The sequence below is a fragment of the Malaclemys terrapin genome, chromosome 24 (genome assembly GCF_027887155.1).
Source record: "Malaclemys terrapin pileata isolate rMalTer1 chromosome 24, rMalTer1.hap1, whole genome shotgun sequence".
Classification (NCBI taxonomy): Eukaryota; Metazoa; Chordata; order Testudines; family Emydidae; genus Malaclemys; species Malaclemys terrapin.
Genome location: NC_071528.1, coordinates 17,188,899 through 17,201,936, shown reverse-complemented (window position 1 = coordinate 17,201,936; position 13,038 = coordinate 17,188,899). Strand labels below are relative to the sequence as shown.

At 44.4% G+C, this 13,038-nt stretch overlaps 2 protein-coding genes across 11 annotated transcripts in view; one reads left to right on the top strand and one right to left on the bottom strand.

Annotated features, from left to right (window-relative positions):
- Nucleotides 1-128, bottom strand: part of CPAMD8 (C3 and PZP like alpha-2-macroglobulin domain containing 8) — a 132,289-nt gene extending 132,161 nt beyond the window's left edge. Inside the window, exon 1 of the mRNA XM_054013324.1 lies at nt 75-128. Within this exon, the coding sequence (XP_053869299.1) occupies nt 75-100 (26 nt within the window). The 5' untranslated portion in view covers nt 101-128. The remainder of the gene's footprint in view (nt 1-74) is intronic.
- A 1,985-nt stretch (nt 129-2,113) lies between these two features.
- MYO9B (myosin IXB) overlaps nt 2,114-13,038 on the top strand; it is a 76,933-nt gene continuing 66,008 nt past the window's right edge. For 9 of the 10 annotated variants that reach the window (XM_054013599.1, XM_054013597.1, XM_054013598.1 and 6 more), the window contains exon 1: nt 2,114-2,207. The gene's annotated coding sequence lies outside the window, so the exon portion shown is untranslated. Of the gene's footprint in view, nt 2,256-13,038 lie in introns of all 10 variants that reach the window. The other variant, XM_054013595.1, reaches the window with a different exon arrangement.

Sequence of the window (13,038 nt, the reverse complement as noted above, 5' to 3'; positions counted from 1 at the left end):
GCGAAGGGCCCGCTCGGGCTCGGGCTCCGCCCCGGGGGGAAGGGGCAATCCCGGGGACAGCGCCCCTCACTCACCTCGCCGGGCTTCCCGCCGCCGCCATCCCAGTCAAACTTGCCGCGCAAGCGCCGAGCGAGGGACGCTCTAGCCCCATCATCGAGTTCATCACGGAGCCGCTAGAACGCCCCCTTCCGAGTCTCGCCCCCTGCCGGCTTGGAGGGGAAAGGCAGGCGCAGCTATTTCCCGCCCCTGCCACCCCACCCCAAATCCTTGCAGGGACCTGGTACCTTCGCCCCCCGGGGGACCACGGCCAGTAGCTCGGGGAGCCAAGGTGGGCAGTAAGCGCAGGACAATACATTCACTGGGACCCTTCCGCCAGCCCGCTCATGGCCTCGCTGGGGCACCAGAAACCACTCCCTGCTTATACCCCGCCAGCCAGGGTCGCCCCTCTGCAGCAGGCCATGATCCAGTGGTTCCTACCCTAAATGTTAAAAATTATGAGTCAGCACCCCTTCCCGCCCCCCACCAAATCATGAGCTAGACTTAAAAATAGTGAGCTAAAATATTTATTGTTTCTTTCTTTCCTGTTTCTGAGTCTTTGGGTGTAGGGGATAATATTGTCAAGGTTTAAGTACTAGGGGTTTACCTTGTTTTTTTTTTTTAATAAAAGCTCAGATTCTCATATATTACCTTGATTCCAGCATCTGGGACTTTAAGGAAAAAAACCTAATTATCATGAGATTCATGTTAAAATTGTGAGAGTTGACAACACTGCAGATCTTTTAAGGCTCCTGATTTCGGCTACCCTTTCCTGCAACTGGAACCTCTCCCATGTAACAGCCGTAAAGGGATGGAAGTGAGGATGAGACACTAGGCACCAGCAAACCAAGAACATTTTCAGGGCAGTTGCACTCCGTTTTTTTTGTTTTTGCTTTGGCAGTTGTGCTCCTGGAGGGGTTTTTTTTTTTTTTTTTTGCTTGGGGCGGCAAAAAACCTAGAGCCGTGGTCCCAATGGGGTGATGCTAGTCTACAGGTGAGATCAGAGTGGCTGGGAATGTGTGTGAGAGAAGGAAAGGTATCTATTCTATCTCCTTTTGCATGCAGCACGGACCTGCTTCTTGGTGCTGAGTTGCCACCTGGCGCACTAAGTGCAGCTGGGCATAGAGCAAACCCAGTGTTTACTTTGTAATGAAAGAGATGTTGGGGCTCAAGGAATTTTTTTACATTCATAACTGATGCAGCAAGCCTAGAAGTGCTGGGCTATGAACTGCCAAGCCTAGACGTGCCGGCAGAGCCGGCTCCAGGGTTTTTGCCGCCCCAAGCGGCGGGGGGGGGGGAAAAGCCGCGATCGGCGGCACTTCAGTGGCAGCTCTACTGCTGCTGCTTCATTCTTTGGCGGCAATTCAGTGGCAGGTCCTTCCCTCCGAGAGGGACTGAGGGACCCACCGCCGAATTGCAGCCGGATGTGCCGCCCCTTTCCGTTGGCCGCCCCAAGCACCTGCTTGCTGTGTTGGTGCTTGGAGCCGGCCCTGGGTGCCAGGGGCTCAGCCCTGGCACAAATCAAGCACCAAGGAAACCCAGAACCTGCTGACCCCCACCACCCACCACCCCCAGTCCAGTGCCTCTGGCTACCCCAAATATTGCCTTCCAGGAGCTGAACTCTGCTACCGTCTAGCGGGTGGGTGCGCTGTTTTGCACTGAATGTTAGGGTTTGTAGGAGACTGATGATAACCGTAGGGACCAGAACTTTGCAAGGCAATCACAAGAGTCTAATGGAGTCGGCTGTGCTTTGTAGCTACCCAGTCGCATCACAATCTGCTTCCCCTGCCTGCAGAGCCGTGAGGAGGCTGCCTGCCTAAGACGGAATGTTTCTTTGCTGGCTCACATGGCCCATGTACATCCCCGCGATGGAGTCTGGGCTTCCCAGGCACGTGTCTGGTAACATCTGTTCCCGCCTCGCACCCACCGCTGCTGCAGATGAGCGCAGGCGCGGGGACAGGCGCCAAGAACAACCCCCTCCCTGGCAAAGGAGACAGCGCTGCAGCCCAGCGGCTCTCGCGCCTGCGCACTAGCCGCTCGGAGCGTCGCAGGCTTTGCCCGGCGTTGCCCGGTCGCTTCCCCTCAAACGCGGAAGTGAGCGGGGCCTCGGCAGGGCCTGGAAGGAGGGGCCGCCGCCGGGCTGGGAGTGATCGGCCAAGCGAGCCGCCAAAGTAAGGCGATGGAGAGCGGGCCTTTGCCCCACTCGTTCCTCTCGCTCGGTGGGTGAGCGGGAAGGGGCTGGTGTGGGGGGATGGGGAGGCCGGGGGCGGCTGGGGGAGGGCGCGGGGAGAAGGGGGCTGGGGGAGGGCGTGGGGGGATGGGGAGAACAGGGGAGGCCGGGGGCGGCTGGGGGAGGGCGCGGGGAGAAGGGGGATGGGGGAGGGTGTGGGGGGATGGGGAGAACAGGGGAGGCCGGGGGCGGTTGGGGGAGGGCGCGGGGAGAAGGGGGCTGGGGGAGGGCGTGGGGGGATGGGGAGAACAGGGGAGGCCGGGGGCGGTTGGGGGAGGGCGCGGAGAGAAGGGGGCTGGGGGAGGGTGTGGGGGGGATGGGATGGGGAGAACAGGGGAGGATGCGGGGAGAAGGGGGATGGGGGAGGGTGTGGGGGGATGGGGAGAACAGGGGAGGGCGTGGGGAGAAGGGGGCTGGGGGAGGGCGTGGGGGGATGGGGAGAACAGGGGAGGCTGGGGGCGGTTGGGGGAGGGCGCGGGGAGAAGGGGGATGGGGAGGGTGTGGGGAGAAGGGGAGGCTGGGGGAAGGGCTTGGGGGGGAAGACTGGGGGCGGTTGGGAGAAGGGGGGGTGGCGGTGCTGCAGCACCCCCTGGATTGAAGTGGTTTCCTTTATATACAGCCTTTACAGTTTGGTTCAATGGTTCTAAGCACCCTCACTATACAAATTGTTCTAGCAGCCCTGGTTGGGGGGAGAAGGGGGCTGTTTTGATCGGTGGGGGGGGAAGGTGTGGTTGGAAGAAGGAGTGTGGGATGGTTTGTGGAGAGGGTGGGGAGAATGGAGGCTGGTTGGGGGGAGAAGGCGGTAATGCTATATAAAGTTCTTCATATGGGAGTTGCTTTGTGATGGGTAATGGAGAACTGGAGGCTAACATGGGAAGTGTCATACAGGGGGTGATGGTGGGAGGAGGAGGGTCCTGGAGAGGAAGTGCGGGAGGGTGGGTTGAATCAGATCCTCTATAAATACATGGGGGGATCTGTAGCTTCAAGCCCTCTCAGATGGTGCAGGGCTTGCCCATGGGATTTGGGAGGTTAGGGGGAGGAAGACACATTCTGGTTGCCCCAACTCCCTAGATAAGGTCCTTCAAGGTTTGCTTGGGGAATCGGAACTACTTGGAACTGTTATTGGCAGTGGAGTTTGGTTTTTCCAGCTCATAGCTATTTCCTAAGCCGTTCTGGTGCCTGGGCTTTGGAAGTAAACCCAAGCACGCTGGTGTGATTGTAGGTGCTCTCTGTTCCATGCTCTACAACTGAGACCAGTGAGCAGGAGGCACTACAGACCCATCTACTGAACAGGCTGCCGCAGGCCCGTAGTGATGGGCAGACTCCTACTCTGTGCTCAAGTTTTAAGAGAGAGTGCCTGTAGGTTGTACTATGCTATGCTGCATCTATCTGCATTGCAATCCTGTCTGCTAAACACAGCAGTGTGGTTACTATTGCCACTGTGTCTTATGTCCAAAGAATGTTAAGGTCTTAAAGCTAGGAAGCATACTTTTTTTTCCTAGCTTCCTGTATTTTGACTAGAACAATGGCTGAAGACTAATATTCATATCGTAACTAGTTCCATTTGTGAGCATCGTGGGGAATTCACAACTTAGAATTTCGTGAGAAATAAGCAATGCCCACAACAGTTCTCCAATTACTTGTTTCCATTTTCCGTAAGATGGTAGCAGAGGTCATGGAAGTGGTCTTAGACTTCTGACATGTGATCAGCTTTTCAAGGATGATGGCATCAGTACCCTCCACACACAACACTTCAAAGTGGATTAATATCAGTTTGCCTGCTTTCCTATCTGCAGATAAGATATTTATTGCAAGCATTCAGAAGGGCTCAGGGATTTCAGACCTATTACTGGGCCAACAGGAGCAGTTGTCCTAAAATTGTCATGAGGCAATCCTACATTCCAATTAGCACATGAATATTCCCCCCTGTTGACTTCAGTAAACCTTTGGTTTCTTTATGTTGTGTCTCATCAGGAACAGATTTATATAGAAAAAACCTGAAGGAAAAACAAGACGGCTGTGTTTATAATTCTCCACAAGCTATAAACTTTGTGGAGAGGGGTATATATACTTATTTGCCTAAAAAGATTCTTCTTCTTCAAAAGTTTTGACTCTTTTTCCCTTTAAAGTTGCATGATGCTATTATCCAGAATTTATATAAAATAGCACAACTAAAAATGCAAAATTTTAACATTTCCTTGCCTTAAGAAAAGGAGTAAATTCAGTCACTCTAATCGGGTGTGACATATACGACAGCATATCACATCTGGTTGCAGTGTACCTGAATGATATATAGACTTTAATAAAAGCAATTGTTGCTTCATTTCAATTTATCAGCTCTTCTCTTGTTATGCTTACACTGTAATCCATGTTAATCTCTGCCATTCCATTGACTCTGGCAGTGTGCTCTAGAAGATAGAGCACTGAACTGGGATTCAAGAGACATGGGTTCTTTTCCCAGCTCTGTGTTTGGCCTGCTGGGTAACCTTGGGCAAGTCACTTCCCGCTTCTGTGCCTCAGTTCCACCATCTGTAAATGACTGGCCACCTTTCTGAGCTCTATTGATGGATAGTACTATATAAGAGTAGGTAGTGATGGTGGTGGTATTAATCAGCATCCTGTATTTAAATGCTTTCCTTTTTCACTAGTCATTCCCTTCTGTACTTTACCCCAATGAACTTCGGTGTTGGAGTGGGTGATTCCCATTGGAGTCAATGTGGGAGCTTTTTTTTTTTTTTTTCCAAGCAACTATTGTGCCATTGCTGCACCAGTGTGCTCCCTTCTTGTTCCATTTCCAAAACCCGGGGAAACACCTAAATCTTAAGCATTGGTGCCCAGGTTTACTCCCAAGCATGGGAGAGCCCACAGTGCTATGTACTAGAATTTTTCTGCTTAGCTTCCTTACTGTATCAAGTTGAACCATGCTTTCTTGCTACACTTGAGAATGACTTAATAAAGAGCGTTTTCCAGAAGTTGATTCAGTTATGCTGTACGTCAGTGAAATGGGGCAGCCCAAAAACTCAGAAGTTCTAGCCAGTATAGGAATAGGGGAGTTCTTAGGTCTCTGTTCCAGTTTTGCTATGGAACTTAAAATGCTTGTAGGGCTGAATAATTTAGAAACCGTAAATGCAGCTGATGAAAAATTTAAATGAGACCTATCCATAATTGAAACTTTGTACAAACGGAGCTTTCTGACAAATAGTGATTCAAGCACTAGACCTGTTGAACAATCTGATGTATGAATAAACTGTTTGACTCATATACTTATAACCCAAGTCTGCCCAGCTTAAAAAATGACCTATTAGTTGGAAGGACAAATGTCTCGTTTCTCATATCTTAGGAATTTGGAAAGAAAAAACCCTTAAATATGTAATCTTGGTTGTCTCAACTCTTGATAACTTTTAACTGATTTTATTTAAAGATCCCAGGATTTGGTACTTGTTCTTACACATTTATGGTGTGGAAAGTGTGTGTAATTTTTAAATAACAAGCTAAGAATTTCTACAGATACATTGCTTATATCCCAAATATAAAATGTCCTCAGCTTTAAATCCCAAATACAAAATATTTCTCTGTAAAATTGATTTGGTATTCCATACTTCAATACTAACAGTGAGAATTGGCATTTATTCTATCTGGTTTAAGGTATAGTTGATTGATCAGTTTATATATAAACATCAAAGTATTCTCCTTGCCATTATACAAAATAGATATATATTGCATCTCTAGGGATTGTAAAAAGTGCCTCTGAATAGATATTGTTTGATTTATTTTTAACTAGACATTTCATGTCTATGTAGAATTCCTTTCTAGCATTTAGCCATGATCTTAAAAATAGTTTAATATTTTTACACTGTTAAAATGGGGGTAAAAGAGGAACCTCTGGCCATATATGGAAGCAACTTTAATTTAAGAACAATGTCCAATAGGTCATTTGTATGGCCGTGGCTACACTCGAAACTTCAAAGTGCTCCCGCAGGAGTGCTCCCGCAGCAGTGCTTTGAAGTGCAAATGTGGTCGCGTGCTAGCGCTGGGAGAGAGCACTGCAGGTACTCCACCTCCACGAGGGGATTAGTTTACAGCGCTGGGAGCTCTGTTTACATTGGCGCTTTACAGCACTGTAACTTGCTGCGCTCAGGGTGGTGTTTTTTCACACCCCTGAGTGAGAAAGTTGCAGCGCTGTAAAGCACCAGTGTAGCTATAGCCTATGTGTGATCCTCATGTGTGGAGGAGATGCATCTTACCTATGGTGGGGGGTGGTAAAAAATAAGCGTCCATTTAAAATAGACTTGGGCACTGTATTCCTCAGGTGCCATGAACTTTAGCTGCAAGAACTATGCTTCAAGGCTTGAGGCTACCAATCCTCAATTTGCAAATACAAGCATACAAAAAAAAGTAGATTGAAAACTTCCCAGAAGTCCCGTGTCTCAAGCAGAGAGAGCGCTCCAGGCATCGTATTTAAAATTCTTCCTTGTATAAAAAACTAATGAAATAATAATGGGTGGCACATCCGTGGAAGGATTAGCAGAACCTCTTTGTTTTGGTCTTTGACTTTACTTGCCTCCTCACTGAGGTCAATTTCTCTTGTGTGCCTTGTTTTGTTTACTGATTACATCAAGTGCCTTTTTAATAATGAAGTGGAGCATGTAGAGTTGGATTTACCTGGGCTTTATTATGATACCATATGCAATATTGAGTTTCAATTGGTAACATGGTGGAGATCTTTGCAGAGATAATATGCTCTACTACTTCAAAGAGCAATGGTCTTTAGCTGTACAGTGTTTGTAAAGCTGTTTCAGATATGCCTAGATTATGGTATGGCTGAATAAATTATTTCTAAACCCCATAAAACGTAGAGATAAAGTACCTTAAGTGAATTCTCATGGGTGTAATTATAGTACCCAGCACAATGGGGACCCAGCCTCCTTCAGGAAACTGGGCCCTAGCAGAGTACTACTACTAATTGAATGAAGAACCGGGAGAGAGTCAACATGGCTTTTGTCAAGGGAAATCCTGCCCCACCAATCTATTAGAATTCTTTGAGGGGGGCCAACAAGCATGTGGACCAAGTGATCCAGTGGGTATAGTGTACTTGGACTTTCAGAAAGTCTTTGACAAGGTCCCTCACTGACTCTTAAGCAAAGTAGGCAGTCATAGGACAAGAGGGAAGGTCCTCTCATAGATCAATAACTGGTTAAAAGATAAGAAACGAAGGGTAGGAATAAATGATCAGTTTTCACAGTGGAGAGGTAAATAGCAGGATCCCCCAGGGAGCTGTACTGGGACAAGTGTTATTCAACATATTCATAAATGATCTGGAAAAATAGGTGAAGAGTGAGATGGCAAAGTTTGCAGATGATAAAAAAATCATTCAGATCCAAAGCTGACTGCGAAGAGTTACAAAGGGATCTCACAAAACTGGATGACTGAGCAACAAAATGGGAGATGAAATTCAATGTTAAATGCAAAGTAATGCACGTTGGAAAGCATAATCCCAATTATACAAAATGATGGTGGCTAAATTATCTGCTACCACTTAAGAAACAGTGGATAGTTCTCTGAAAACATCTGATCAACGTTCAGCAGCAGCAGTCCAAAAAGCTAACAATATTAGTAACAATTAGGAAGGGAATAGATAAGAAGACAGATAATGTCACTATATAAATCCATGGTATGCCCATACCTTGAATACTGCATGTAGTATTGGTCACCCCATCTCAAAAAAGATACATTAGAATTGGAAAAGGTACAGAAAAGGGCAACAAAAATGATTAAGGCTATGGAACAGCTTCCATATGAGGAGAGATTAAAAAAGTGAGACTGTTCAACTTGGAAAAGAGACAGCTGAAGGGAGATATGATAGATATCTTTAAAATCATGCATGGTATGGGGAAGAGTTATTTACCCCTTCACATAACACAAGAACCAGGGGTCACCCAATAAAATTAATAGGCAGCAGGTTTAAAACAAACATAAAGAAGTACTTCTTCACACAATGCATAGTCAACCTGTGGGACTAGTTGACAGGGGATGTTGTGAAGGTCAAAAATATAACTGGGTTAAAAAAATAACTAGGTGAGTTCATGGAGGATAGGTCTATCAATGGCTATTAGCCAAAATGGTCAGAGACGCAACCCCATGCTGTCCTTATGGCTCTGACTGCCAGAAGCTGGGTCCAGACGACAGTGGATGGATCACTCAATAATTGCCCTGTTGTGTTCATTCTCTCTAAATCATCTGACGCCTGCCACTGTCAGAAAACGGGATACTGTTCCAGATGGACCTTTGTTTCTGACACAGTATGGTCATTCTTATGTTCTTACGAAAATCACCAGGAAAGACAACATTAACATCCTGGCCACCTTCGTTCATACACTTTGCCACACAGTCCTCATGGTATCCAAACAAGCTCCGACTCTGCCTCCACAGCTAACTCCATTTTGTATCCACCATACAGCCACACACATCTTATTCCTCTCAATCTCACTTAATAAGCACCATAGCCTTAATTATGACATCAGATTAATTTAGGTAATAATGCATTATAGGCTTTTGATATAAAATTATGTCCAGTAGAGACCTTAATTTTGCCGAGTTCAGAACTAAGCTGTGCATCTGAGTGTGATTCAAGGGAATTGGATGTGTGCATTGTATGTGATTTGTAGGGACTTTGGGACCTGGGCAGAGTGGGGCTGTGATGCAGGGGCTTGAGGGGTGGTAAGGAGTAGAGCAGGTAGTTGAGAGGGTGGGGAGTACCTCCTCTACCTTATGCAGCACTGAGCAGCAAAGCTGAGGTTGGGGTGGGGATAGGGTGAGGTAAGGAGCATGCTTGCTCCCTTTTTCCCTGCAGCCTCCCCTACTATATTCCAGCTTGTTCTGTGATAGGAAGCCCATGGCAAAGACTCTTTGTCCCTTGGTTTCCTTGATTACAACAGTTAAGAAAAATGTAATAACGTTTAGCCATCAAAAACCAATCTTTGATGATGTTTGCTTCAGGATTAACTAATGTGGGAAATTACAAGTCTAAGAGCATTAAAATAGTTATAGTGAATCCAATAAAATCTTACATTTGTATGTAAAATATCCAGAAAGAAGGATGCAAGTTGCTTAGACTTCTCAGTCTGCAGCTGATTGTAATATGAACATTTTCAAGAGAATTCAAGTTTGTTTTTATTGAAAGAAGTGGTACGTGTTTGGGAAGCTCAATGTTAATTTAAGGGATTTAAACCTTGCTTTAAGTGGAAAAGCTCAGTGCAGCCTTGGAGTTGTTGGGGCACCTCTATAATCTCCTCTCTTATGGGAGATGGAGAATTTCTTCTTTTCAGTTTAAGAAAGAGTGCTGCTGTCATAGTCAATAACTGTATGTTTCTGAAGCAAAGAAATAATTGAAAATTGGTGTTTCACATTACTCAGGGACACTAGTATCTTGTAAAGTCTGTGGTTTGAATTAAATATTACTGAACTGTATTTGACTTTGGATATCAGGCACGTATTGTTGCTATTTTCATGTTGAAAAGTACATAGCAATGAACACTGCCAAAATAAAATCATGCATCTTTGAAACTGTGTAGTATGAGTAAGCCCCTTCGTTTTCAGTTTAAACTGATTTTTACCAGAAAAAATCCTGGGTTTTACAAAAAGCATTATTCTCTTTTTCTGATTTTCACCCTACTTTTGTATCATTCAAATATATAAAAAATAACTTATTAGGAAAATACAGTACATTGCATGAGATATATGTATTCAGATAATACATTAGTCTGTTTCAGAGTAGCAGCAGTGTTAGTCTGTATCCGTAAAAAGAACAGGAGTACTTGTGGCACCTTAGAGACTAACACAAGCTTATGCTCAAATAAATTTGTTAGTCTCTAAGGTGCCACAAGTACTCCTGTTCTTTTTACATTAGTCTGTGTGGATATGCAAAGCTGCCAGTTGAAGTAGTCTAGAAGATACACACAATAAACAAACAGGCATGCATGCAAGCTCCGAAGTGCGTACACATCTTACTCCTGGGGAAATTCTGCACCAAAAAATTAAAAATTATGCACACAATATTTTAAAATATTTTATTTATCAAAATAATGGAATATAATCACGCTGGTTTCAATTATTTTGGTAATTTATTTAAACTACAATACAATGGATGGAGAATAGGAGTGGGGCACATTGGAGAAAATTCCGAAACCCCTTTGCCTAACAATAATGTAGCTAGGTTTGACCCTTTATTTCTAGTTATTAGTCAACAAATATATGCAGCCATATGCTCAGTGTTACGTAATAGGCAACTGAAGAACAGGTGATGGCTGGGGAATCAAACTCACAATTTATATTGGCTACTGACCATCTCCAGAAAAGTCAGCAGCAAACAGCTGATAGAGCACATTTTGATAGGAAATTTTTTCAGTCAAAAAATTTAGTTCAGTTCTAATCACTAAAGCACCATAAGCATTTATAAGGCCATACAGTCCTTTATACCACTCTGGCAATGTAAAGGAGCCTTAAAACTTTTACACCTGTTTTATACTCGGGGAATTCACAAAGACAATGGGAACAATTCACTAAGCAGGCCGGCTGCTACATTTGCTCTTCCTGAGGGGACAGAGCCTGCCCCATGCCTACCTTCTCAGAAACACTCTGATGCTCTGCCCTTCCATGCCACGTGTGCTGCAATAGCAAGCGAGAGGGACAGAGTGCCTCTCTCTCGCATGCACATGACTGCCCAGACCCCCCACAGCAGTGATTTACGTCTCTACTGGTTGCTCCAGGTGCCCAAATCAACCTGCTTGCACTGTCAGGGAGGGGCGCGTGGCCACTCTTGTGGCTTCCCTTTGTTTCCCCACCAGAATTCATTTTTCTGTAGGGAAACAAAGAAATCTGCGGGGAACATGAATTATGCACACACGCAGTGATGCAGAATTCCCCCAGGAGTAGCATCTGAACATACTGATGAATCTCACGCCCACCACGTACGCATTTCAAGCTGTTAGCTGGCAACTGCTTAAATATTTGATACACTAAAATGGGAAGAAATCAAAAATCTGTATCAGAACACAAGGCAGTATTTGAAAAGTTTAAAAAAAACAAAAACAGGAGGAGAGGATGAAGTTGAGTGTATGCGCTGCAAATGGTGTGGCCCCATTATTAAATGTAAATATTTATAGGCTAATAGTTCTAAGTCTACAACAGATAACTGTTTATTCAAATGAAAAGTTTCATTTCTGGATTAGAGACACATTGTTTTCTTAAACTCAGAGGTGGCATTATGTTCTGAGTTCTGTTTTAGTTCTGCAGCAACCACACTGAATTCCATTCATCAAAGCATTAATCTACTGAATACTTTTTCCCGTGTCCATCCGTCCATTAAAATAAACCCCTATATTTACCCAGAAAAATTAATTTTTTTGCACTGATTTTCATCTGTTTTTGTTGTAGTAGAAATAAACACAGATCAATTCCTGGGGAAAAAATAAATAAAATAAAACCTGAAAACTAAGGACCCTAAGTATGAGGCAGTCCAAGTGTACATGAAAATGGAAAGAACTGAAATATATGAACAGTTCTTCCTGCACATTTTTGTTGTAATGGCAGCTTTCCCTTTTTAGCTTCAGTATGATTCACTGGATAAATATGCAACTTCAAATTATGGCCTTATTTAAACTAAACAGTTATCCTGTACTGGTTGAGGCACTGTCCTGTTTTCCAATTACCAGATTGTAAAATAGAGTGTGTTCTTATGTACTTCACAAAACGTAATTGATATTATTGTGGCTCAGGAACAGTTTGAAACTATCTACAGAATTAGTCATTGAAATTTGCTTGTTAGCCTAGTTTCCCAACTCCAATGTCTTCCTCTTCACGTTGTCTGTCTGTGCAAGAAGAGAATTTAAAAAGTTAGTGCTAATCACTTGGTAAAATTAAAGCATGTTGCTTCCCCTCTCCTCCACCCAAAGAAAATGATTTGTGTTCTGGGATGTTGCTCTTCTCCAATGATGTAAATGGCAGCTACTCCCTTCTTCTGTGACAGAGTGAATGAGACGCTCTCATGTTGAATAGGTTATTGTTTGGGAAATCTTCAGTATACTCGGTGCTGAGCAATTTGCATGTACTTAGCATAAAAATGAATATTGGTTTAAGCAGTGATCCTTAACAGACTGATTATATTAGTGCCTCTTATAAGTATTCTGTTAATATTCTGTATATTATATAGTCAGAAGGGAAGAGTAATGAAAACCGAAACAGAAAAAAAAATAGATTTTGCTATTTTGTTGCTTTCCCTCTTCCAGGCTGGCAGGTATCCTTGCTCCAGACAAGTTGGTCAGAGAAAGGAGATGTATAATTTTCTATAATTTCGGCTTCAGTTTACCTGTCTTGCCCTATTGTTCTAGATTATATTTGCCTCCAATCTCAGCACTCACATCAATTTGGCTTGCTGAAGCCTGAAAGTACTTTCCCAAAATATTGGAAGAGGAGATAAAGATGATGCAAGTGCAGCATATATAATAGTACTTCAGGTTGCGATAAGAATAGGGAGCTATGCTTTGTTAACTCCTTTGCAGCACACGGATTCCATGTAATTGTTCCTCTATTCATGTCTGCAGAGGTAACAGAGTCTGGTGGACTGGGATCCAGGTCTGGGAGTCAAGAACTCCTTAGTTCTAACCTTGTCTTAGCCAGGGACCTGCTGCGATCACGGCCAAGTCACTTAATTATCTCTGTATAAGTTTCCTCCTCTGTAAGATGAGGGAAATACCTGCCTCATAGCTTTGTGAGGA